General features: G+C 36.8%; 1 protein-coding gene across 15 annotated transcripts in view; it reads right to left on the bottom strand.

Annotated features, from left to right (window-relative positions):
* The window catches only part of POLA1 (DNA polymerase alpha 1, catalytic subunit), a 203,792-nt gene that overhangs the window by 109,208 nt on the left and 68,704 nt on the right, over window positions 1-25,880 (bottom strand). For all 15 annotated transcript variants that reach the window (XR_010826021.1, XM_066980497.1, XM_066980527.1 and 12 more), the window contains exons 27-34: window positions 24,350-24,382; window positions 22,655-22,747; window positions 20,535-20,740; window positions 19,133-19,265; window positions 16,792-16,923; window positions 13,106-13,280; window positions 5,669-5,850; window positions 3,757-3,888 (exon numbers count right to left, since the gene is read on the bottom strand). Coding sequence is in view for 14 of the 15 variants with exons in the window: in XM_066980497.1 (XP_066836598.1) it covers window positions 3,757-3,888; window positions 5,669-5,850; window positions 13,106-13,280; window positions 16,792-16,923; window positions 19,133-19,265; window positions 20,535-20,740; window positions 22,655-22,747; window positions 24,350-24,382 (1,086 nt within the window). In the remaining variant the exon portion in view is untranslated. The remainder of the gene's footprint in view (window positions 1-3,756; window positions 3,889-5,668; window positions 5,851-13,105; window positions 13,281-16,791; window positions 16,924-19,132; window positions 19,266-20,534; window positions 20,741-22,654; window positions 22,748-24,349; window positions 24,383-25,880) is intronic.

The following is a 25,880-nucleotide window of genomic DNA, read 5'->3' on the forward strand; positions in this document are numbered from 1 at the left end:
CTAAAGATGCCATACACTTCAAATAGTATACAGGCTTTAGCCTACAAATATATCACTACTAATATCATAAATGTACACTTACAAACAAGATAAAAACTTGTAGCTTCAAGGACTATGGCTTAAGAGTCTAACCAGTTCAGTATGGATTTTGATACTGCTCAAATGATATATACAATGTTTTTGTTTTTTTATTCATTTATTTTCACTTGGCAAAACTAACACCTCAACAAGTGAATGACATGGAATTCCTTTTTATGGATATGAATACTGATTTTTATAGAGTTTTTTAAAAGAAGATCTAAGAGTTGGTGTTTATTTACCAAATGCTCAAAACAAGTATTTGAATATTTCAGTGGGAAACAAACCAGTTTGCATCACAATGATTAGATCCTCTACTATAAATTAAACACAGCTCTCATGCATAGAAGTTGGTCACTTTTTCCATCTATGCTTGTGTATTTCAGCCTTCACCCATTCTCTAGCATGGATGTTTCATTGATGGCTGAGGGTAACACTTCAAAAATGAACTAGCTAAACAAACTTCCCAGCAGCACTTGACAGAGCTACACCTATTCTTCCCCATTTCCAAAGCAGTACAGAATTAATTACCAGTTCTATGGATCTATTGTAAGTATAATAGACTAAAGAGCTATCACAGACACATTTATTGTAAAAGCACAATCCCAAGAGTGTCTAGTAGAGGGCCAAAACGATTAACACAAATGCTTTGTCAGATCAAAGATAAAACCTGCACCGCCCAATTGAGGAATGAATTAGAACAGTGGGTTATCTTTCAAATTAACCAGGGCAGTTAGTGAGGAAAATTTCATGAAAGTGTAATTCTTAGCCTTTGTGAATCCACACAGCAGGCATTCTGCCAGCTGACAAGATGATGAAATTTTCATGCTTAAAAAAGCCCTCTTCATTTCCCAATTTAGATTAGCTAGCGTTTCTCTCTCTTTTCATCTATTTGCTCTTCTGAAGCAGAATTAAAAAAACACACCATACAACAGAATCAATTTTTCATAGAATAATGCATTTCTGAAAAGAAGTAAAATCTTTGTCTGTCATTTTTTAGATGTATTTACAATTAGGAATAACATTATTAAAATTGATATTGTTAATACTATTAAGAAATCCACTGATACTGGAACAACGGTAGATAAGTTTTGGAAGGCAGATATAAAATATTTCAATGTTTAATGGGGAAAAATGATTGAAGGAACAAAAATAGAGGCGAATAATTTACAAAAACAATGACATTGTAGCAGGCTTACGAAATTCTATTTGTGCACTAAAATTTGCATCTTCTTGAAGGAAAGAAGTACATCACCATTATATCTATTAACCTCACACGCCAAAAAGGGAAAATAGATTTTCCACTTTTAGATTTCATGGCACTCCCCCCCCTAAATTTACACAGCTACATATGAAGGCATTTCAATAGCCTAAGGGAAACAACACGCAACATTCCTAAACAGTTAAAAGAAAAAAATACGTTTTTCAAAGCTCATCGAAAATAGTAAGCTTATTCGTTTCAGTGAGCTGTGGATAAGGCCAAAAGGCTCTTAATAAGGCTGACTTTTTATAAAGTACATCATTTTAAGGGTAAAAAAAAAATCATTTTTCAGCTTATGTTTTTGTATGTATTATGTTTTGTATGCCATTTGACCAACATACAAAAACAGTATTATCTAAAAAAATCAAAATTAACGGAGTGACACAGACAATATATTTGTCTATTTAAACAGATACTTCTGCACCTCTTAGATGCAAGGACTACAACAGGAGACATAAGTAAGTGTCTCAAAGCTTCCTCAAATGTTTCATTCAGATGGTACTTTGCCACACTACTTCTGTGTGTGTCTTTATAGTTTATAGGATTATATACATTAGTGCAAACACCCATTTGACAAGTTTCAACTCCAGCTGTTACACAGTCACTACAAGTACTTGATGAAAGGAATACACTAAAACTCAGAGCACCTGCTTTTCTAAGAGCTAACAGGACAAAAAGTTTTCTTGACCAACTCAGTGGAAAGTCTTTTTTTTTTTCAATGAGAATTGTGCAACTTCAAAATTACATTTCACACTAAAATAATCTCACCTTTTCAAATCCTGAATGTATTCCACAGTTAAAAAGTAATTTTAAGCTTTATTATTATAGTTAACTAGGTTAAAAGCAATTTCTCAGCACTGAAAACATAACCAAATTTATAAAGCCTTCACTTAAAAGGACAATTAAATTCCTTTTGGAAGACACTTCATTATCCTATATGCTATATAATAAGATACATAATAGATTTTAATAGGACAAATTACAATATTCAAACATTTCAGGATTTGGTTCATAGCTCGGTCTTGCCTAGAAAAAAAAATCTAGACAATGGAGTAAAATATCATGCCACTTTTCATTCTTATCAGAAACAATAGTTTTTCCTGTCCTTAAACTTATCTTCCTTCATTTATCAAGTTTACTATTGCACATATTATGCACGTTGTATCTAGCACTTTATATGCCAAAGATTATTTAGTACTTAGCATTGTGTATTATGATAACGTAAAAATATTAAGTCTAAAAAAGTTAATCAGAAGCAATAAAAAAGCAGTCTGTGTAAACGCATTACCTTGACATATTATATAATAACACACTTTATAATATAATGCATATAGTAGTATCATTTGAATAAAAATTCTGCAGCCAGGTGGACCTTGCAATAAAGTAACTTGAGATTTGGCATTTGGGTAACTTGTCCAAGTCATCTACCTTTACCTTCAATGCAAAGGAAAGATCAATCCTACCTTGTGAAATACTGCCTGAATTTAAATAGACTATGTTTTGTGCTCCTTTTGACGCAAAGACCTTCATTCAAAGACATTTATACATTCTGAATTTATCATGTCCAGAAAACAGATTAGAAAACATCTACATACAATGGAACAGGAACTAACAGAGAAGAAAGAATAAAAAGCATGCTTAGTGTTAAACCATAATTGAACCTGAAAACTATTATGCTAATTTTCAGCATTGTAAGTGCCATCTGCAAAAATATTTTGTAATACCTGAGAAAACAAATCACAAATATCACAAATTAGGTTAGCCTTTCATTAACAGGCCAAATTTTCAAAAACAAACTTTGATATACTCAAAACTTATGAGCATCCAAAAGTTAGGAGTTTGTTCAAAAATGACATCTGACCTAAGAGCTATGAAAAAAGGCCCTACATTAGATAACCAAATAATAAAGACAGCTAACAGTAGGAGAAATTCTATGAAAATTTGACCAGACTGTTAGCTGCCAAGTCAGCATATTACAGATGCAAAAAATATATTAATACAATTTAAAAATCTTTTTTTTTTTCTAACCTGTAACCATTTTGGTCAGTGTGAAGATGGGAATTCCAAATATTACAATATTATTTTTTTTTCCACAATGCCATACAATGCTAACCATCTGAAAATATGGAAAACAGAGCTACTTCATCTGTAGTAAAGCTGACAAATACAGTTACAAAAAACATATACAACTGACTATCTTGACATGAAACTGAGCTATCTGGAAAACAAAACAACACAACATTCTAAATTAGTATTTTAAGAATCACTAATTGATAGTTTCATTTTGATGAAGTTGGGGTTTGCTATTGCATGCTACTATTTTGTACAATACAAAAAAGGGTAATATGACATTCACTAAATTCGGGGACAACTTAGAAAACTAATTTGATAGGGCAGAATATTTTCTGAATACATACGTTGTAGTATTTTCGGAGGTAGCGTCTAATATCCAACAGTAATTTGTTGTTCATTTGAACCACGTGGTTGAAAGGAGGCTCTTCACATTCACTCTTACTGCACCTTTCCAAGCTGGGTTCAATAAATCGCCCCTGAAAACAGAAGTGTAGAACAACGTATATCATGACAGCAGATTATGGCAGCAGAAGTTATTACAGGAGTTTAGACATAAAACTTTGCCTAAGAAAAAGAATAGTCTTAAAGTTTTTTTCAAATAATTTATTTTTTTCACGTATATCTCTAATATCTAGGCCTTCTTCCTTTCCATCATAGTTGGCCACACCCATACACAGTTGGTCCTCTGATAGGACCAACCATTTTCCAACTTTCTTCTTAATGAAAGGTCTTTTGGAGATTATGCTTCCTCTACTACTAAATTAATCACTCCACAAATTATGTTAAGGAAAAAAAACAACCACAAACATAGCCTGTGAACAAACCACACTTCCTCCAACAATACAGTGTTTCTGTTTCACCAAGGACAACAAGGTCCTGCCTCAACCTACTGTTCAGATCACTGAAATCCATCTTAGGAACACCAATTACAAGATTACTAACAGTGTTGAAGAGACAAACCTTGTGAAACAAGAACAAGGTGACCATCTTTTATTTTCCCCGAAGTGCAAAGAACACCTTTTACAGTTTTACAGAATCTCATTTGCTTTACTTTTGAAAGCTTCTGAATGCCTGACATGAAAATTTCAGAACCTGGAAGCAACGTGTGAACTGCTGAAACTGAATTTGGTTGAATTCTCATTAAAATAACAACAACCTGTTAGGTTGGGTGGTTGTAAAACTTTAACAAAGTTCTCTTTCCAGTTAAGGCTTAACAATTATGCTTCTCTGAACCATCTTGGCTAAAACCCCACCCACAACACTAAATAATTCCACTAAATAATTGTGTGGGGATTTTTTTTCTTCTTTTGTTTGTTTTTAATGTGTTTTTTGATTTTTTTTTAAAAAGAGTTTGACATCTACTTCTCTTCAGTTAGCCCATCTGCAAGTTGTCAAGCCTATGTGCAATTAACTATTTTATTTACAGCTGTAATGAACAAAAGTCAAGGATTTACAAAGCATTGCTCGATTTGCGTGCTTTTTCGTCTTACTTGCTTCCACAGACCACTTTATTTTGATTCAGAAATATTCAAAACATCTGCTGTTTGTCCAAATTAACTTAAAATAATTACTTTTAATTTAGATAAAAGATTTATTTGCTTTCATTTTCAAGGTTTTCACTACTCTGAAGTTTGCTAATTTGCCAATGACTAATACACGCATAATATCGCTGCAGAGTTAAACACTTGGCCCTATTTCAAGTTGTGATCCAAGGTCCCAGATACATTTTTTGGCAGAACTTCTCAACAAGAATGCACCCCTATGACTTTTTATGTTCAATATACAAAGACAGAAGGAAAGATAACAGAAAAACCTTACTGGCAAGAAAGGAAGTGGAATGTAAGAAGATAAATTTCAAAAACACTTTGTTCCAATTAATATGATTTAGGTTAAGAAATTACCATTGCTACACGAAAGTTTCATTAAATAGAGAACTGGAAGTTACTCAGGTGTTAAGATAAGGCTGCCTTAAAAAGTTACAGTTCACAATCATTCATGAACGTGGGCAAACAGATTAATGAAGCCAGCTTATCTCACATGTTCTCCTAGACTACACTGTTCCTGGCTGAGATGCAAAAATGGGAAAAATATTTCTGCGCTGTCCTATCAGCATATTTCTGTTCCAAAGCTATAAACAGCAGTACTTAAACAATACGGTATCTTCTCCTACATCATATGAATCCTATCTGAAAAGCCCATTCCTCTACAACTATTTTACTCCCTTGCCAATGAAGAGAAATAAAACAGAAAACTAACCGAGCAGTCAAATACATTGTCATAAATATTCTCTGTTCCACATTTGAGGCAGCAAAACTTGAATCTTTCACAGTCTCTATATTTCTCCTCATCAGTGAGCTGAGCTGGGCCACCAACCAAGGCATCATTCTCCTCATCTTTATGGTAATGGTGATGGACTCTGAATTGGGAGGGATCCAGTCCTATTAATAAGAAACAAAAATTTCAAAAGACTAAGAGGTCAACCATGCTAGTAGGCTCATTTTTCATATGCTTGGTGAAGCAGATTCAAAAGAAAGTTACAAAATGTAAATTCAGAAGCTGAAAATCTGTCCTTAGCATAAAATCCTCTATAAATATAAATACATTTTACAATTTTTAGCCACAAAACATGAAGAAATCTTCTTACTTATCTTCTTACGCAAGATTGCTTTATAAATAAAACAAGCACGTTGCATTATCATGGGAGTATGCAACAGAACATTTTGTTTCTGAGGAAACCACTCCTAACGGATGGCTTTATTGTTATTTTCTTCTTAAGTTACGTTGAAAATATTTCAATAAAAATGTGCATCGTTATTAAGAAACAGTCTTTAAATCAAAATGGCACCATTAAAACTGAAAACAGAGAATAAAAACCCCATTAAAGAAACGCGGGTGCACTGCTATTACCAACTCCTTCAACTCCGTATACAACTGCCAACTCTGATTTCAATGCAGTGGTCGATTTCATTTTGGCTCAGTGGTTAACAGCATGTAGGTTTCAATCTAATGCAGTGGTTAAAATTCAGCAGCAGCATTTAAAACGGCAGCACTGGAGACAAAATGCTTTATTTCTGATTGCCAGAACTCAAGATTTTAAACAAATAAATACACAAAAGAGATCCTAAAAATACTGATTCAACCACAAATAAGTAAATAAGCAAGCAAGCACGAAGTTCACTGCCCTAGGAATAAAACTGCCAAAGTAAACTTAATAAAAATCCTCATTTTTTGTCATCCTTTGTCATGTTCAACCTTTTAGAAGTCCATTTATTCCACCCATAGCTTTTTCTGTTGTTGCTGCTGTTCTTTATCTCTAGCAAATAACACAAGCTAGAAAAAAATCATTTTATGAGAGCGTAAAAGAAAATGTTTAGAAAACTATGGCTTACTTTAGTAATAAGAAAAGATCAAACAGAAGTCCTTTAAAAATATTTTTAAGAAGGACTAATTAAGCCAAGTAAAATATTACCTTGTATCTTTCCATATCGTGTGTAAAATTCAGTAACAAATGTAATAATTATCATTGAAAAAAGCACAAAAGATTACAAATTAGGAAGTGAAAATAGATTTTACTTTTTTACTACAGTACAGGAAGACTTAAAAGAAAACATTTGGGAACAATATTCAGTTACTCTAGATAAATATGACTGCACACATATAACAGTTGTCTTACACAGGCAGATGCAGATTGTCTTTATATAAGAGGTTTGATATCTGTGACTATTATCACTATTCTGAGCTTCTACTTTACAACTGTAAGACAAATTCAAGGACAAGCAAATTCCAATGTGAAAAAAAGCTTAATTGGTTCTTGATAAAGCAGAGTTTTCACTAAGATTTAATCTTCCTAATTTCAGTTTTATCAAAAGAAACAAATGGCAGTGCATAAGGGTAACAATTTATCTCAAAGAGGTTCTTAAACTTTTAACACAGTTCTCTGCAATTCATTAAGAGGAGGAGGAAAGAAATAAAAAACATTGCTAATATCATATTTTATACTTTAACACGCACGGCACCCCCCAAAGAAAATTAGGGTTGGATTTTTTATTTTTTTTTTTAAAGTTTCCTATTTTTGAAAAAAAAAGAGTTGGCAATATATGTGCTGTTTTAGAAAACAAGGAGAATGTTCTGCAACAAACATGCAGTAGATAAAACTTTTAGAAAGGGGACAAGTTTAACGTTAAGATTTTGCAAAACAGAAAAGATCAAAAATCAGCTGAAGCATGCAGTAGGTTGAATCTAAGATAGTAATGGTGACTACAAATAAAAATGCACAGATTATTGTGAGCTCAGGACTGGAATGAAAAAAGGTCATCGCAACTTTTTGATACAGATGCTATTAACGTTCAGCTAGAAATCTATCTTTGGTAGTTTCTCCAAAAGCAGTAGCAGAGCAAAATAGCGCACTAAATAAGAGAGAAATTTTGCTCTTCAGTCAACTGCACTTTTCTAATATTCAGTCAAAAATGGTAAGAACCAATAAGCACACAGACATTTGGTAATAATCTAAAAAGGAAAAAAATATATTCATTGAAGAATTTGAACCACACCTATCTCTGAACTTTCTTAGCTGTTTTGGCTGGAGAGAAAAACAGAAAAAAATATTGAGATGATCCCAGTATACATTTAATTTTTAGTGTGTAAACAGCCCCAGTGAAATCAAAGGGTCTGCAAATCAGGCTTTTAAACACCATGCCTACATTAATTATCTGGTGGAATTGGGACCTATTTTTTCTATTATCTCCTTTCAGGAATGGTTAGTTGGTTCGATTAACGCATTTCAGCACACCAACTTGTCTCCTCTGGGACCAGGTCACACTGGACATATTACAATATTTGGTAAGCAAAACAGGGAATATCTAATAAATGGGATTTTTTTTAATTATTATTATTTTTTATTTTAAGTAGTTAGAATGAGAAGGCCCAGTGAACTTCTCTAAACTCCTCTCATCTTCTATAACATCAAGAAAAATCAAAAGGAGTTTGTCTTACTCTGAGAATCAAATCTATCTAAACGTACCTATGCCCCAGGTAAGCTTTCCAGTCTGTCAAAAAAATGCAAAGTTGCACGTATGACAAAGGAAAGGCATGTAATGCTAAAACTCACAGATCAACATGGAGTGACAAAAGTAAATAATAAAGGAAAGTTCCACAACTTGTTCCTGGATTACGGAACAGAATCGTTAAAACATTTTTGGCAAGCGAAAAGGTCACTGAGGAAACTGAAACGCCAAGTATATTTCACTCAGCACAATATTTTAAAAATTTCTGCAGATCGTTTTCCAGATTTTCCACAGGCTATTACTGCAATTTCTTCTCTCTCCCAAGCGAACAGAAGCGACAAACACGAAATGCACTGGAGCCGCCACGTTTCAGCTCTCAAGGAAACGTTTGGGAAGACGTTATCACGTTCTTCCGCGGATTTTTTCGTTTGTGGGACCAAGCCCGGGGTGTTCCTGTCCGTTCGGCGTGCGTTACCCCCCAGCCGCCGCACTCCGGGGGCCGGTCAGCGGCGGCGGGCAGGCCCCGGCCCCGGCCCCCCGAGCGGCGGGCGGCGCACAGAGGGCTGGTGCTGCCACCTAGAGCCCCGGCCGCGCACGTGTGGCGCCCCGAGCCCGGCCGGGCCCGACGGCTGCGGGTGACGGCCAGGCGGCCGGGAGGTTTTCACGTCAAGAAAGCAGGCGTCGGGTTTTTCGCTGCTTCTCGTGAGAGAGAGGCTGGTGCCGGGCAGGGGCAGCCCGCTTCCCGGAGAGGATTTGTCCCAGGGCTGGCTCCTGGTGCAGTGATTGTGGGGACGGCTCAGCCTCGGCAGTAACCCCTGAGCGTGCGGGCACCCGTGCCAACGCCGAGCCAGGCTCCTGCTGCCATTTCAGGCAGAGGTGAGCCCATTCCAGGCCAGTAGTTTGTTTTATTAAGAAATACGAGCAATGAAACCCAAGCAGTATACAGAGGACAGACCCTGCGTGAGCGCCCCTCTCCATGGTGAGGCCCTTCTCCTCTCCCCTCCTCTCCTGGCGTGCCCGCCTCACGTCCCTGCCCTGACCACGGCCGTTAGGGGACTGGGGCACCTCTGCTCCGCGAACTACACCTACGACACACTTCAGCAAGCCCGAGTTTCTAAGTACGGCTGAAGCATTGCAAAGAAAAGAAAGAAGCCAAGCCACAAACAACAAAATTCATCAGCTCTGGAGCTTTTTACTCTATTGTCATAGGTTTTTCCTGTTACTTTAACCTTCATTCCCACCCTTCTGCTCTCACTTCACCGCCTAATGTGAGAAAACCACGGAAAAATAGGGAAGCTTCACCAATTCTTGCTTGCCACACGGTGAGCACAACCGGTCCTGTCAGGAGGGGCACTCTGGGTACTGCTAACCATGACAGACACCTACTAAATGACTCCCTAGGAGAAGGGGGGGGGGAAAAAGTCATACCTTTAAGGCAGGGGGGATCTTACAAGGAGTTAACATGCAGACACTGGGAGGAAGGAGGAACTGGTGCTGGGAGGTACTCACGATGCCAAGCCTCAGCAGGACCCAAGAATGACTCCCAGCAAAATCAGATAACCTACCTAAGAAACACCCTAATGTCAATGCACCGATGTGCACTTCTGTTTGTAAAGCAGCAGCAGCATGTCTCTTTCAGATAACCATGACATAGTCTAGGACTGACTCTGCTTCCGTAATGTTTAGATGCTCTTGATGACAGAGAAACAATACAGGATTTTTCATTGACACCAGGAGTAATATCTACATAACAACAAAGTTTATTTTAAACTTGTTAAGTGTTCTGCCAATCAAGTTCTTTTTGATTAAAAACTACGGTCACCTTCAAAATGATCTAAAAGCCAGGTCTCCAAGCACTGAAGAAGATCAGATTTATTGACTGAAATCATCAGATTTCACATTTTACTTAGTTTCAGAAACCCTGACAACCCTCACCTTGTCATTGCATTTCCCTGAGAACTTTAAGAAAAAGAGGGAATGCAGGAGTATGCTCAGGAGGTTCTCATTTTTAGAAACAATGAATTTCCATCTCTTAAGGCTAGGCAGACCTCCTACAATGTCCGAAAACAAAAGGCAATTTTCAGCTTGATTCCATAGTGAATAAATGTGGTATTTAAAGAGTTCTCTGCAATTTTTAGGTGTGGTTATTTGCTTTTGTTCTTCAGTGTCTAAAATAGCTTAGTTAAAATAACTTACTTTGAGCACAGACAGAACAAAGAACTTTTCATCATTTTGCTATGAGCCAAGCCTCCCTAAGCACAGCTCAATTTTATCTACTTGGACTAACACGGTGATATGCCAATTAAATATTCACGTTATAAGGAGATCCTGTTAAATATGAAGCCAAGACCTTTTTGCTACAACCATTCTCCCTGTACAGACCCTTCCACAACATAACAGGATAAATCAGAACAGACAGAGAAGGATACACAATGAGAATGCATACAAGTTTCAGCCCACAGATATAACACCTAGGTATCCCTCCAGAACAGTAGCTTTCTTCTTCAAAATAGAAAAATATGCTCTTTTGCAAAAAGATAAGGAAAACGACAAGAATTTGGCTGTGTAACAGAATGAATACACTATACAAAAAAGCCCAACTTAACAAAGAACAATAACACATTTGCTACTAAGCTGGTCTCTAATATCTTGTACACTTGAAATCATTTTCATTTTCTTTGAAACAAACACACTTGACTATCCTTACAGTACTGTTTAAAAAAGCTCTAAGGTAACTTCAGCTTGCAACAATTTATGTACAACTCTGATTAAGTGCTGCATGTAAACACATAAGTAGGATAGTTTTGAAAAAGACTCGACTTTAATCCCAAACTCAATTTAAGCACTGCCAAGAAAACAAAGATGAAACTGGTAATAAATATTATCATATATAATTATGACACCATAATTATATGATAACATATGGAGATAATATTATATTTCCATATATTATCTTTTTTTATTATTCTTTTATTATTGCTTTTTATCTCCATCTTGATGCTATCAAGTGGCATACAGCTCTTAAAACCTGGGCACTTAATTTAGGTGCCTGAAGGGAGATAGTCTTATAAATCTAACTTGTGAATAAAGAAAAACTGAATTTGAGCCTAACTTTACAGGACCAACAACCTTTGCTCCACAAATACTAAGCCTTTTTTTTTTTTAACCTAAACAAAGTGCAAGAGCTTGCCTCGTATTTTAAAATTTTAAACTGAAGTAAAATCCTTTTCAGTTTGGCCACATAGTCCACTCTGACATCAAGGGAAAGTTGCATACCGAGGCCCTACCACATAAACAGCATAATTTGTGTGCGCAGAGTAGGACTGACACCTCCTCAAAGGATCAGAGCTGTTGGGGATACACTGCAACACCCAGTGCCTCCAAGACACGCTCACGCAGCCAAACCACCATGTCTGTGCTCATCGTGCTCACATTCCCAAAGTTGTTTGTTTGATTTTACAGACAACTTAGAAATGGAGATGGAAAAAGCTGCACATTATACAGATTGTCCTGGGATATTAAGACCTCTTAGGATGAAGCTACAGAGGTGCCTTGTCCCAGGTGAACAGTCCTGACAACACATCACCTGCTGGTTTTAAGTGGCCAGTTCTTGGACCTTGGCCATCTCCTGAATACATAACACTGAGGGCCAACTCTTCTTTGGTTCACAACTTCAGAATGCTTGAAGCCATCTCTGCAGGTCTGAACTTCCTACAGACATGGTATCAAATAGATTATTAAACTCACACAGGGCAAATTCTCTAAGAAAGTTTTCTTTTAATAGAGGACAGTCATGTCAAGAACTCATCAACCAGCTTTTTCCACATCCTAGAGTTAAGAGTTTCAAAAACCAAGCTAGGTGTGGGCTATACAGATCACAAAATTTCTGTTTATCTAGGAGACCATGACTGTTGGTGAATCATTTTTAGGGAGGAAACAATACAGAAAAGATTAGACACAAATCATTGTATTTTCAGAGAAAGATGCTTGAATGAACGGTTTAATTTTTCAACACCCGTACTTCCTTCTAGAGATGGAGAAGGCAATCAGAATTGGGCAGAAAAATATCTAATTACTTTAACATCCTCTTAAAAGGAAAACCAACTGTAACAAGGGCAATTCCCCATTGCTCATTGGAATAAAACCTTGTGATTCTGTGGGTCACTAGCATTACGCACATTTTCATAGCACTTTTTTTGGCTGCTTGCCTGTCCCATATGGAGAAACGAAGACTGTTAGTAAGGTTTTGTGTTTCTGTTACCCAGTAGGTCAGTTCTAGCAAAAAAAAGTCTACACTTACAGAATACAAAAAAAAAAGTATCCTTTCGTTATAATTACAACTGGTTTCTCTAGAGAGTGCTAGAGTGCATACTCCAGAACTACTTCCGTAGCTTAGGAAAATCTCAGAGACATGCGATAGTACTATCACATGAACAAGAGATTTTTGCAACTCTGAACAGGATTATGAGATCAAGTTCATGTTAATGAGCACCTCCCGAAAAACGTTATTCTGCAGTAGTCGTACAAGTTATACTTAAAATCCAAACTGCTTGCTATAGACTACCTAACACATGCTATCATTCACTGTACAAAGACTGATTTTTCAGAAGCATTTGTTATGAAACATGTATTTAAACTTCTCACTTTGTCTCTTGTAATTCTTTAAATAAACTGAATTTAGAATACTTACCTAACCACGTTGCAATAAGAACAGAGTCAATTCCCTCTATAGGCTCACATATTCTAGCAACTACTGGATGTATTTGCTGTGACAAGTAGTATTGAGTATCAACAGTAAGATTGTCTTGCTTTTGCAACTGTTCTGGAGCATATGCTCGCTGGCTGGCACTGAGATTTGATCCATCCTAAGACAGGAGACAGAAATAAAAAGGTATGAAAAAAGTAACATCCACATTCAGTCTATACAACAGATTATGCTTCAAATATTATTTATTATTTTAATACAAAATTGTTACACAATCACTCTTTTGCTTGATTTATTATGCATCCAAAACAAATCCAACAGTAGTAAAAAAAATACACTGCTGATGCTGGCATCAACTAGCAAGTTCAAGAATGTAAATCCAGCTTGTATTATTGCAGCCTACACGTGCAAATCAGTAAGAGTAGACAGAGTAAACAGTCCCATCTGTCAATTCTGAAATGCACAATGAAAACACATTGTAACCATCAGCCCAGTTAAAAATATGCAGAGGGCATGCATTTTGGATTCACTTTGTACTAAACTAGCATTATCATTTTGCACAACAAGCAAATTCCAAGTCCTGGATATTGAAACTATATTTCTTTTGCTATGAAGTTTATATGCTTTGATTCTATAAAGAAACAAATAGAATGAATGGTCAGAGAATGGACCACCATTTATTGGCATGAAAATAAATGACAGAGGCAATAGCATCCAATTGAAAGAGTAAAAAAATACTGAAAGAAACATGGCAACACCTCAAGCCAAAAGAGGAAGGCCACTCAGTGGCTTAGAGTATACATTAAATTCTTCTCCAAGTCAAAACAAAGACCAGGAAAAAATAAATTTGGGAAGGTAATTAAATTGTAAAGTGTTCACAGAGGAATTAAGTATCAACTCTAAAAAGACTGTACTCTTCAGTAGAATGCAACTTATTACCAGTCCACAACTACACTAGGAAATTATATTTTCTATGTGCATCAAAATCCTACAGCAGAACTTACAGTAGGATTTTAACAAGTATTCAGGAATAGAAGTAAACCTTGGAGGGGTGGGGGAAGGGGAGACCAGAATGTATTTTTTGCTAAGTATACAGTCCTCTTGCCTTTTTTTTTTTCTTTTTTCAGCCAAATAAAACTTAGCATTAACATGACACCTTCCTCTTGCAGATAAGGCAAGATACTGGCTTCTATAGGGTCAGCAACCATGGACTGAAAATCCATCACTAAAAAAGACAGACTGCAAACCATTGGTCCCTCCTACTCCTTTCAGACAACTCGTATTCAGAACAAAATTAATTTAGGACTATTCAGCTCATCCAGCTGCTTTGCTAAAATAATTGTAATGCAATTCCTTCAGCTCTCTTCTTTCAACAAGTACATTCTTCTCTTGCATTGTGTCATTGCTCAGCCATACCCGTGGCCCAGCTCTCGTAAGTCTTGGCAGCTTCTTCATACCAGGATAAGAACTCTCAATTAAGTAAAAAACAATATGTTTCAGTTTTTAACGATAAAGGAGATGAAATAGGGATCCGCTGTAGCATTCACAAGCCCGTCAGTTTTGCATAAGAGATCCCTTGGCTCATTTAATCCAACTCAGTTTTTATTTTTTTTTTAGTCAAATCCAAACTAGAGTATGTATTGTAAGAAAACGATATCCAAGTCACTCATACCAGTACCTAGCTACTAAGAGGTCCATGTTTCATAACATGTTTAAACACTTAAAGGACAATGATATCAAGCTGATATCAAGCATTCAAAAATCAAGCAGTGGAGTTTTTAGGAAATCCACGACTCTGGAGCATCTCTCTGCTATGTAACAGCAGGTAACGTCGTGACATACATTCCACACGTGTCACCTACATGTTTAATGTTTCTTCGGCATGCACAGCAGACAGTGCTGCCTAAGGAAGAATGCTAATTGCTTCCAGTCTTCAGCAACAGAACTTAGCCTGCCTCCTTTTAAATGGGCACAGACACAGCGAAGTATTTTCAGGCCAGGTTACTTCAGCAGGAAGCGCTAATAAATATTAAGCAGATGGTCAAACACACGGTACGATGACTAAGAACAGTGTACTGGTATTAAATGAAACTAAAAGGCTTACTGGATTTTATTGTAACAACTGTATTTCCCAGGAGAAGCAGAATTTACCAGCAGTCAGAGAAGATGACAAGGAAAGAAAGCTGACTCACTCAAGCTTCATTTAGTAGAAAGCAACCTCAAGTAATTCCACAACGCTTCCCTACAGAACTTCATCAGGTGAACTTACCAGCAGAGGGAAAGAAACTATGCCTGTTTTATGAGCTGAAAAACACTGATGACAATAAAGAACTTCTGAATAAAAAGCAAATCCAAAATGTTCCCCAACTAGTTCTACAGGACTCTGAGCAAGCTTCCATCAACAGAGGGCAGAAACTTTCTTATGAGTTTTATGCCTGTGGAGGTTATGTTTTTCTCGAGTTCATGCTCAAGATCAGAGTAACAAGATCGCTGTGGAGAAATGGCTGGGAAGGCACAGTGAAGTCAACGATAATGAGAGGGGAATGGGTTAAAAGCTTCTACGCTTCACATAGAAGGGTGCCGTAATCCCTTCCCACTTGCATGTGGAAAGGAGCGTGGCACATTCCTCCCACTGAACCGCACACCCAAACACACTTATGCCATGTTCGTAAGGGCATTTTTGAACACCTTCCAGCAGCTTAGCTTCACAGCAAAGGAATGCGACTAAATGTCAGTCTTGGACTCTTTGAAGAGTCAGAGTACGTGCGATGCAGTATATACATATATTTAGGGAGTTTCTTGTAGTATTTTGGGGATTGGAAGGAGCTGGTGATTCAATTCTGTTCTGATCCAATTTCCAACATCTTCACAGAAGAAAAAAAGCTAAGGTTATAATGCTGAATCAGCAAAATGAACGACTAGTATGGGGTTGTAGACAAAAATAATTCCCAGATGTACGAACAGAATAATTTAATGAAATTTGTAAAGCGGTATTAAATGTATATTTGACACTGATACACTATCACATTTAGATAGGACATCTCCCCGCCCCAAAAGAAAGCCCCACAAAAATTGTCAACAGCCCAGGAAAAAGGAAAATATGTCTTAGTGCAAAGCAGTTCAAAAAAAAAAAGCAACCACTTCACTGTTCTGGCTGTCACTAAGATGATGTCATCTTAGGAAGTTGTAAAAGCATTCACAAGATAAACACCTGAAAACAGAAGGCTCCTCAAATTCCCCAGTCTAACCAACAGTCACTGAATCTGGCATCGCATCTATGAACTCAAAAGATACAGGCTGAGACTGGAATGACAATATTTAACTGCCACCACCAAAGAGCTTTCCAAAACTGACAGCTTCCTCGCCACCAGAACTTTCGTCTCCTTAAAACAAAGGTTGGATGCATTCCTTAAAATTAATTTATTAATATTAATTAATAACAAAAAATTAATTTGGGGAAATTTTATAAGCCACTATATGGAAATCGCCAGATGAACTGAACTGATCACAAGATTTTTTTCTGACCTTATGAAACCAAATTTATTATAGAAAACTGTTTTAAACTAAAACAATCTCACTACAAACATCAAAACATTTTCCCAGGAGTTGGTTTTCCTTGTCATCTCTCAAAACAATATCTAGCATTCAGCTATAAATAAAGACATTTTTACCTGACAAATGATATATGACACTGTATCTCCCGCCTTCACCTTTCGGCCTCCTTGAGAGTTTATCCACATGGCAACATGCACATGCGGTAAGCTTTTTTTGTCAGGATAATCCTGTGGATCTTTTGTCAAGGCCTAAAAGATCAAAGGAGAAAACAGAGACATAACTGTGAGAAAAGTATTTTACTTCAGTGACAGACAACTCAGAACTTAAGAGACAAGACTACACGGTAGCTATCTTCATCTACCTACTATTCACTTGTACATTAGCAACATGAAAAAAAAGATATAATAGAGATATAATGCAACCGTTTTCAATTTGAAGTAATTGAAGTTTAAAACATTACACAAAATAGAAAAACAGAGACAGAAATTTCCCCCTTAGCCCTGCAGTAGTTCAGGTCATAAAGCAGATCTGATTATCAAGCAGCTAAGTGTATTTTAACAAGCTCTGTATCTGCATTTAAACTGTGACTGCATTTAAACATTTCCATGCGTCTCATACTACTGAGATTTAACTCAGTAAACTGTACATAAAACTGTATTGTTATATTTAAATATTTACCGTTATCCCAATTCTTAAACACAACTTACACATTTGACTAAATAGGGAAATACATAGATTATCTCCAAAGTAGTAAAACAGGAAAATTCTGCATTTAAAGTGAAAACTATTCCATAGGTATTATTGGGACACTAAGTACTGTGACAATATTTGCAGTAAGAACAGTGTGTAAGAAATGGATGGCAAAATTTTTACGTAAACCATAAAAACCACTGTTTTCTCTAACAGCCGGATGACAACCTGAACAAATTTCTTAACTGATTTATTAACACAGTCTTACAAAACAGGTGACCAGCTGGCAAAAGAAAGACACTTTGGGTAAAGTAAATTCGGGATATCTGTTTCACCAGAACCATGAGAGGAGCATATAATATCCGATTTATTAATCGGACACCCCTGGCAAGCAGGAGAATTTTGAAGACCAAAATGTAAGTTTCATTGAGGATTCATAAAAATAAACCAAGAAATAACACTTTTTTTTGCTAAAAATCCTGTAGATAAAGCAGAGTATTTTGCTTCTTGCTGTAGTAAAGTCTTGAATGAGATCTCTAAGTGAATATTAGCTTCCTTCTATGGAGTTTTAAGGGGAAACAAACTGACAACACTATGCTTTTATATGGGTTTTCTATAAAACAGAACACTTGGTTCTTTTCTTTTCATCGTTTTCTTCAGTTTAAGTATTTTCAACCAGAAATACAAAATAACGATTTGAGAGAAAACTTCTGAAAGCACAAGCTTTCCCGTAATTCTCAAAGTCCAGAACCAGCGGACAGGAGAGCAGGATGGGACAAGACACAAAATTATTATTCTGAGAAAACAAGACCAGCTAACAGCTCAACAAAGTGTTTTTACCTATATTGTAGGACCTCTGCAGTATGTTCTATGCTATTTGGTATCTCACAAAACAGGATACCAATTCTAGGAAATTTCAGAACAGAAATTATTCTGTAATTCTGTTCTCTCATTGGGAGTATGTAGTCAAGCTTATGCATAAAACAATAAACACTGAGCTGACAGCCAAGACGAAACATCAGTGAAAAAGAACAGTATAAATGCAGTAAAAATAAATAAAAATACTGTTTAAAATAGAGAGGGTTTCTAAATATATACAAAAAACACACAACAAGCAGCTAAGGAGAACGAACACATAGGAAAAAACAAAAATTGTCAGACAGCAGCAGACTTCAGATTGCTTGAAAAGATGCCCCCCCGAGGAAACAACAATTAATATGCATGCACAAGTTTTTATTTTGTGGTAACGTTTAATTTGTTATACAAGAGGTCCACGTAGTAACCATGTACTAAAAGAAGTCTATGCCCTTTGCGCATACAGGCAGGCTGGAAAAGAGCTCTAAGACCAAGTCCAACCATCAACTTAGCACTGCAAAGCCTACCACTAAACCATGTCTTTAAGCACCACATCTACACATCCTTTAAATACCTCCAGGGATAGTGAATCATCTACTTCCCTGGGCAGCCTGTTCCAATGCTTCACAACTCTTTCAGGGAATAATTTTCTCCTAATATCTAACCTAAACCTCCCATGGCACAACTTGGGGCCATTTCCTCTTGTCCTGTCAAGTCTCGTGATCATATCCTTCAGTCTAATGAGCTCAATGGATGAAAACGAAGAACATTCCCATCAGAATTATTTGTGAAAATCCAAATAGTTAGCACTTCTGTTATTTCACAGCATCATAAGGATTAAAAAAATCTTTATCAGGAGTATCAAGAACAGTAAAGCTTCCTGAGACACAAAAGAGCTGACACTTCATTTACCTTGTTTATTTCATACTGATTTACTGGGATCTGGCCATTCATCACATTTTCTCCAATTTCTATAAGCCGCCTTTGAATGTTTTCCACAATTATGTCTCGGGGCTGATCAGACAGAATCTGACCAATTATATAGCTGCAAAAACAGTTCAGAAATAAAGAAAAGCTTAAAACACGCAAAGCCGTTACAGCACATTCCTCCCTTCCCATGGGTTACCTCTACAAGTTAAGGCAACTGAGGATGAAGTCTGATCCAAAATTTATAGAAATTTGCCTGGATATATATTTTCTGTTGTGTTTTATTTTATTTATTCATTTATTTTACTAAGCAAATTATTGTAAATAGTTCTAATGTTAAACGGTGGTTTGGAATTGCTGAGTCCAACCAGATTCCATTTTCTGTTCCAATTTGCTTTGCCATTTATTATTGCACAGCAGGTATCTGAAATGAGGGGACTGAGGAGAAGAGAGAAGAGAACACACAAAGTTAAAGCAAGCAAAGTCTTGCCTATTTCTGTAAAATGTGGTTGGGAAGATCTGCCAGCTGCAGAAGAGTTAGTCACTAAAGAACACTCTCAAACATTTGTATAGCTTTAATTACTAATACATTCCTAACTTGGAAAATTTTGCTTCTATTATGATGCGTCTTTTCTTAGAAAATGCAAGTCTTAAGAACAGTAAGCGTGTGGTGTATTTTTACAAATGTAAAAAAGTACTCATTTTTAGATGCATTTGGACCACAATTTAAGTTTTCAAGAGGCAGCGTGCAATGTAAGTTGAGTCAGTCCCTTGATGACCATCTCTCCATCCACTCCAGGGTGTTTTTTTCCTACATTGTTGAAAGTATTATCTCCACTGAAGTTGAGCACAAAAATGTCCTGTGCAATAATTCATAAATCATCAATCCACTATCCATCATAATGTAGTATCAGAAGAGTTTCGTTTGAAAAATGGAAGAGAAACAGTCTTATGGAAAGCTATCTTCTCTCTTGCACACTTAGGACTGCTTTCTTAGAGGATGCTGAGACAGTTGACCACCAGTTTCTTTTGCCATCTTTGAAAAAAATCTGAACCTATGACTCCAAATACTAATAGCACCTTCCATTTTCACAAGATTGCAGCTGTGGTTATTATACTACATATACAAAATTGCAACAAATCAAATGCACTGCTTCCACAGAAGCTGCAAAGGCAGTGGAGCTAGTGACATCTGGACTTGCACAAGCATAATCTAGTGCCAGAATGTAATGTTTAGCACCTCCTACAACAATCAGTTGAGGTACCCCAACTCTGATGTTTGCTACCAATCTACACAGGCCAGGGAACAGCCACGTGGTATCAAATGTTTATGAAGCACATATTGTTCAGAACAGCAAAAAGAACAATGCCACAAAAAGAAACTCACTTTCCAGTTTCTTTTGCAAGATCACACCAATCTCTTCGGACTATATCCAACCCTTTGAGTTCTTGTTTAGTTACGTATTTCCCATCCCCTGTTGGTTCCACAGTAAGAGCAGCGTATTTCTTCTTCTTTAACAACAGCAAGGACTTGAAGACTCCATCAATATCGATCTCCAGCAATTTATACAACTTGTTCACTTCATTTTTGATCTGTGAATGCACCGACATTAAAACCAAATGCAACACTTTAACTGTGGACAAATTTAACTTTCATGAAGAAGTGTATCGTTTTTAAGTTTAAATCGATTAACATTATGCACCATGTGTTTGCAGACACATTTTAAAGACTTAGCAGAATCATTAATTGTGAAATTAACTACACAGTAGTAACTACTATTAAAGTTAAGGTTCCCCCACTGGTTTCCTAAGGATTTACAGCTTGGTGTATCTACCTCCCTAACAAAATTAAGCAGAGCAGAGAAGCAGGGTACTGAATGTGACCTTGCAGATAACAGACTTAGGCCCTTCTTATTAAGACAACTACTTCACCTAGCCTCTCACATCAATTATACAAGGGGGTTCAGAGTAGAAACAGACAAAAGATGGCCCCTTGGAATACAAAACCTCCTTTATAAAAAAGGTACTTTGCAATACTTGACAGAACAAACTTAAAAAGACACTCCCCCTTCCCTGGGACAGGTGGGAGCACTACGGCTGCATCCCAGAGCTCGATGCGTATACCTCTGGGAAAGACATGCACATAAATTGCCAGTGTTTATTTACACCCTTCCCCACAACATGCCTACACATTCTTTAGTCTGATTTCTCTGAGAGGAAAAGGCGTAATTCTTCTACACTTTTCTACTAATTTGCAAACATTAATTAAAACAGCTCATGCTCCTTTAAAACAAGTGATCCGAGATAAAGAAGTACATGGGATAAAAAAAAGCCAAATATTTGACTCTAAAAAGAATCATGTAGGCTCAAAAACCTACTTATTCTCCAAGTAAACATGAAGCAAAGCCAGAAGTATTTAACTTATTATGACAATTCTGCCACAGATTTTTAAAATTATTATTGAATGAAAAAAATTACTATTATATGAGAATAGATAAAAACATGCAGATGAAGTAAAATTAACTTTCTTATACACTAGAAATGTAAATACACCTGAAATTATGAGCTCATGTGACAAACAAACCAAAAGCAAATAAAAAAATATAAAAAACCAAAGAGACTTCTTTCTTCCATGCCAACAATCCTCCTGCTACACATACTTAAAAATCAATATATTAATCCTTTTTTCCATGCTCCAAAGATGCATCTACTTCTTAAAGTGCCAACTTAGCATGAAGGCATAAGTATTCTCAAAAAACTCAAGAGTGTTGCTGGTCTTAAATTTACAAGACTTTCATAGAATATTAGACTAAAATAAATAATAAAAATGTTGTTTGTTTTGGGGGGCAGAGCTTCCATAGCTCTCATTTTATTTTCATTGCAATTTCTACCTCTCAAAAACAGATTCTCACATCTTTTCTTTAAAATTTTCTTACTTTTCTTCTACAATTTTAGACAACTGTAAAAATTCCACATCGTCAGTTGCCAATTTTTAATCAAACAGATCTCTTCCATACCCAGTACACTTTGTAAATTAATATTTGAATTTACCACTGGAAATCTGATGGCACACAGAGTGTAATACATACTACATAACTAAAAAAAAATGAAACTGATTGATGTCTCTCATGTCAAAACACAAATCATTAATATCAAAATTGTTTTTGCATTGTAATTGTAAAGTACAATTCCTCCAAATTAGTTCCATTGCAGCTTACCAAATATGCAGATAGTCTCCTGATAATTTAAATTGGCAAAAATGCTCACTATAGAATGACACTTTTCATTTTAATTTGATCACTATAAAAATGCACAGAGTAGCTATACCTAAAGGTAGGGCACTCTGAGCTTTCATTACCACGTAGCTTCCAAAAGTGGTCAAGTTCTCCCTTATCCTGTCCTAAACTCTTCTTTTGCCGTGGGGGTCTCTCTCAATACCTTTGGCTCTATTCACAGTGTGAGAACACAGACATGCAGGAAAGCTTTAAAAAGGGTAAAATTCCTTACCTTGTTCCCCAGCTTGAAGACCTCATCCAAATTGGTACTATTAGTATTTATCATAATGGAATCCGTGTCTCCATAAATCACTTCGAGGTTCATCTAAATGAAACAAATAACTTTACAAAAGATGGAGGGGCTTTGTTTTTCAAAGTCCCACCTCATTTTCAAGATTCAAAGAGATCATTGTCCATATATTATTACTTAAATAATAAAAAGCAAAAAAATGTAAATTTTTACTGAGAAGTCTGTAAGTCTCATTAAGACATATTTGAATTCAAAGAGAAAAATGAAACAAACCACTGCTATGCTAAAAACAAATCACTAGTTGCATACATAATAAGTAGTTAAAATTTTACTATACAGTGTTAGAAAAATAAGTCAGTGAACAGCTCTAATCTTGAGAAACAACAGGAACTCTAATCATCAATAGATTTGGGCTGCCAGGACACAAGAAGTCTGCTCAGACTCAGAAAGACTACCGGACAAGTCCGTACTATTCAGATAAGGCATTTATTTAGCCAACGTGCCTGAAGGATTTAAGTCAGGTTGTGTCCCACCTCATTTGTGGTCTTCACAATACTATTGCAGAAAAGTTACTTTGGAGTAAAAACAAAATCAAAACAAACTAACAAAAAACACGAAACAGTGCACAGATAATTTATTTCAAATAACTCTACTATAAGTACTGGCTAATGGACACAGAAATTGACAACACCACAGACAATACTGTTCAGATTAGGATGATCTTTCAATTTTTTTCAAATTTTGCACGTGGCTTAACATTTCTTTCTTCCTTTTTATTTCTGCTATTATCCAGTTACTGGCGTTGGCCCTCCCTTGGCCAGCAGATCTTTCAGAGAGCAAGCTTCTCCCTTTGGATAAGAATCTAGCTACCACGACCTATACATTTTTTATCCCCAGGTTGAACTACTGAATGGTTATTGCTGGAGATGAACACCAATACCTACTTGATTCCTGCTCTCTAACTGAAACTCTGCCCTTCGTATTATGTCTCACTCTGATCCTCGTTAACAATTCAAATGTTCTACTCTTGAAAAGACTGTGTTCAAACACCAGACTTTTTACCCATAACCAAGAGTGACTACCATAATACTCTGCGATAAGGGAGCAAACTCTGGACAAACTGAATCACATGAATAAGTCTGAGGTGTGTATGAAAGGCACGGCAAGGAGGAAGGTGAAAAGAAAATTTGTCATCACCAAAAACGTCACCAAAATATGGCTACATGCATCCAATAACATAGTATTAGCTTGAAAAATGAGAACCTGATGGCTTCACTGGTGGAGAATCAACGCTGCTGTAAAAACTACAGCACGGCTATGTCCATATGAAACTCCATACAGTCAGAAAAACACCCTGTGACAGAGTTTAAAGGATGCCAGAAAATAAACTGTAATAAAACACTAGAACGCATAATGTAACAGGTCTGTGAGTAAACTCTAATTAGCACTGTTGCTAATTTGCTTGAAACAGTTGCACATAGGCTTCAAGCAGGGACTAGATCATATCTGTGCTAGGAAAAGAAAAAAGCTATAATCCATTAGGAAGGATTACATTTGTAAACCAGGCATCCTAAGATGTGATTTCAGGTCTATTTGGGTTACAGCTCTCCTAGAATAAAAAATTTCACCAGGTGTGCTCTTTAAGGGTAGTTGTTTAATGAAAATGCTCAGCATTACCTTTTGCACCATCTCCTTGGTATGCATCAAAATCTGAAATGAAAAAAATAATCAAAGATTAGTGTATGATATAATTACAAGTTAACGCACGCAAACACATCCATTAGGTTGCTAATTCCAAATGCTCTCACCTTTCAAAACAAAGCAAACCACCTCTCTCCTGGCAACACACAGTCGCCTTGATACTCCTATTACATGACTAAATTCTCATCTGACCTTGTATTAATGCTATTATTAACTCCCCTAAAACAAGATTAAAACAAATCTCAAAATTGCATGTGCACACACACATTCTACACTAGGAAAAAAATAAAAAAGAATACTGAATCAAATGCTCAAATAAAATCTCATCAGGAAGTGCCAGAAAGAAGGTTCTTGCAGTAATTTAGGTCAGTGATCTTCTGCCTTATCTCTTGATGTCACTGAGATTTTTCTCAAAAAAAAAAAAAAAAAGTCCTGTCTTATTCAGTACAGCCTGGATGGTGCTTGCTTATCAAGAAGCTACTCAAAAGGTTGATGACTCTTCCAGTGATCTCAAAACGGATCATTAAAAAGCAAACTCCTTGGGGAAACCAGAAATGGGATGGGGAGTTGGGGCAGAGATAGGACACAGATGTTGAATCAGTGGGCACATCTGTGTGTAACCAGGTTTGTTCCTCAGCCACAAGTGCATTCCAAGGTCCCTGAATCCTCTGAATAGAAATTCTTTGAACTTCATCAATAGCTATAGAGACCTCACACAAGTAGGGTGCTGTCTCCATCTCTAATACAGGTCAGCATACTGGAGAGGGGCAGAAGAGTTTATCATCTGAAGCCAAGACATCACTGCAGCGCAGAAACAACCAAGGAAAATTAGCATGATGAAGAGGAAAGCATAGCTGCAGCAGCAAGGACTTGGTGAAGTTTGCAGAGCTGCGTGAAAGGTAGGGCAAGTATTTAAGTGCCTGGTCTGTTTTGTGCTTGGTCCTGTTCCAGGTGACCTTTTACATGTATCCAGGATGGCTTGTTCAAACACAGTCCAGGTTTGTTTACTCTACTGCAGTTGCATCAGTGTGGTTAAACCCTCCTGGTTAACCAATTAGAGCAAAAGCAGCTTTGTGGGCTGGATGTGAAAGTGGCACTTTCACTGCATTCTTTAACTACATCACCTTCAACTACATTCTTCACTTTTCCACTTCCAAGACCCAACTCCCTGCCTCATATACTCTAGGCTCACCTCTACAAAATCCCATTCCCAGTCCCTACTTACCCTAATTCCCATGCTTCCCTTCTTTATCTTCCACCCTTTCCCAGTTTCCTGTACTTTCTCTCAATTCACCCATTCCACTCTAGGTCTGATCTCATTCTCCCTTTCCATGAAACCCTTCTTTTCTCACCCTTCCTCCAACACCTGCTCCATTCCTTCAGGCACACGGCCGTGTTTCCCCTCTTTTCCCCGTTTCCTGTCCTGCCAGCATCCAGGTGCTCTGGCACATGGTTCCAGGCTCCACCTGTTTAGTCCCTGCTCCCCGGTTTCAATCCTTACCCTCCC

The sequence above is a fragment of the Anser cygnoides genome, chromosome 1 (assembly GCF_040182565.1).
Source record: "Anser cygnoides isolate HZ-2024a breed goose chromosome 1, Taihu_goose_T2T_genome, whole genome shotgun sequence".
Taxonomy (NCBI): Eukaryota; Metazoa; Chordata; class Aves; order Anseriformes; family Anatidae; genus Anser; species Anser cygnoides.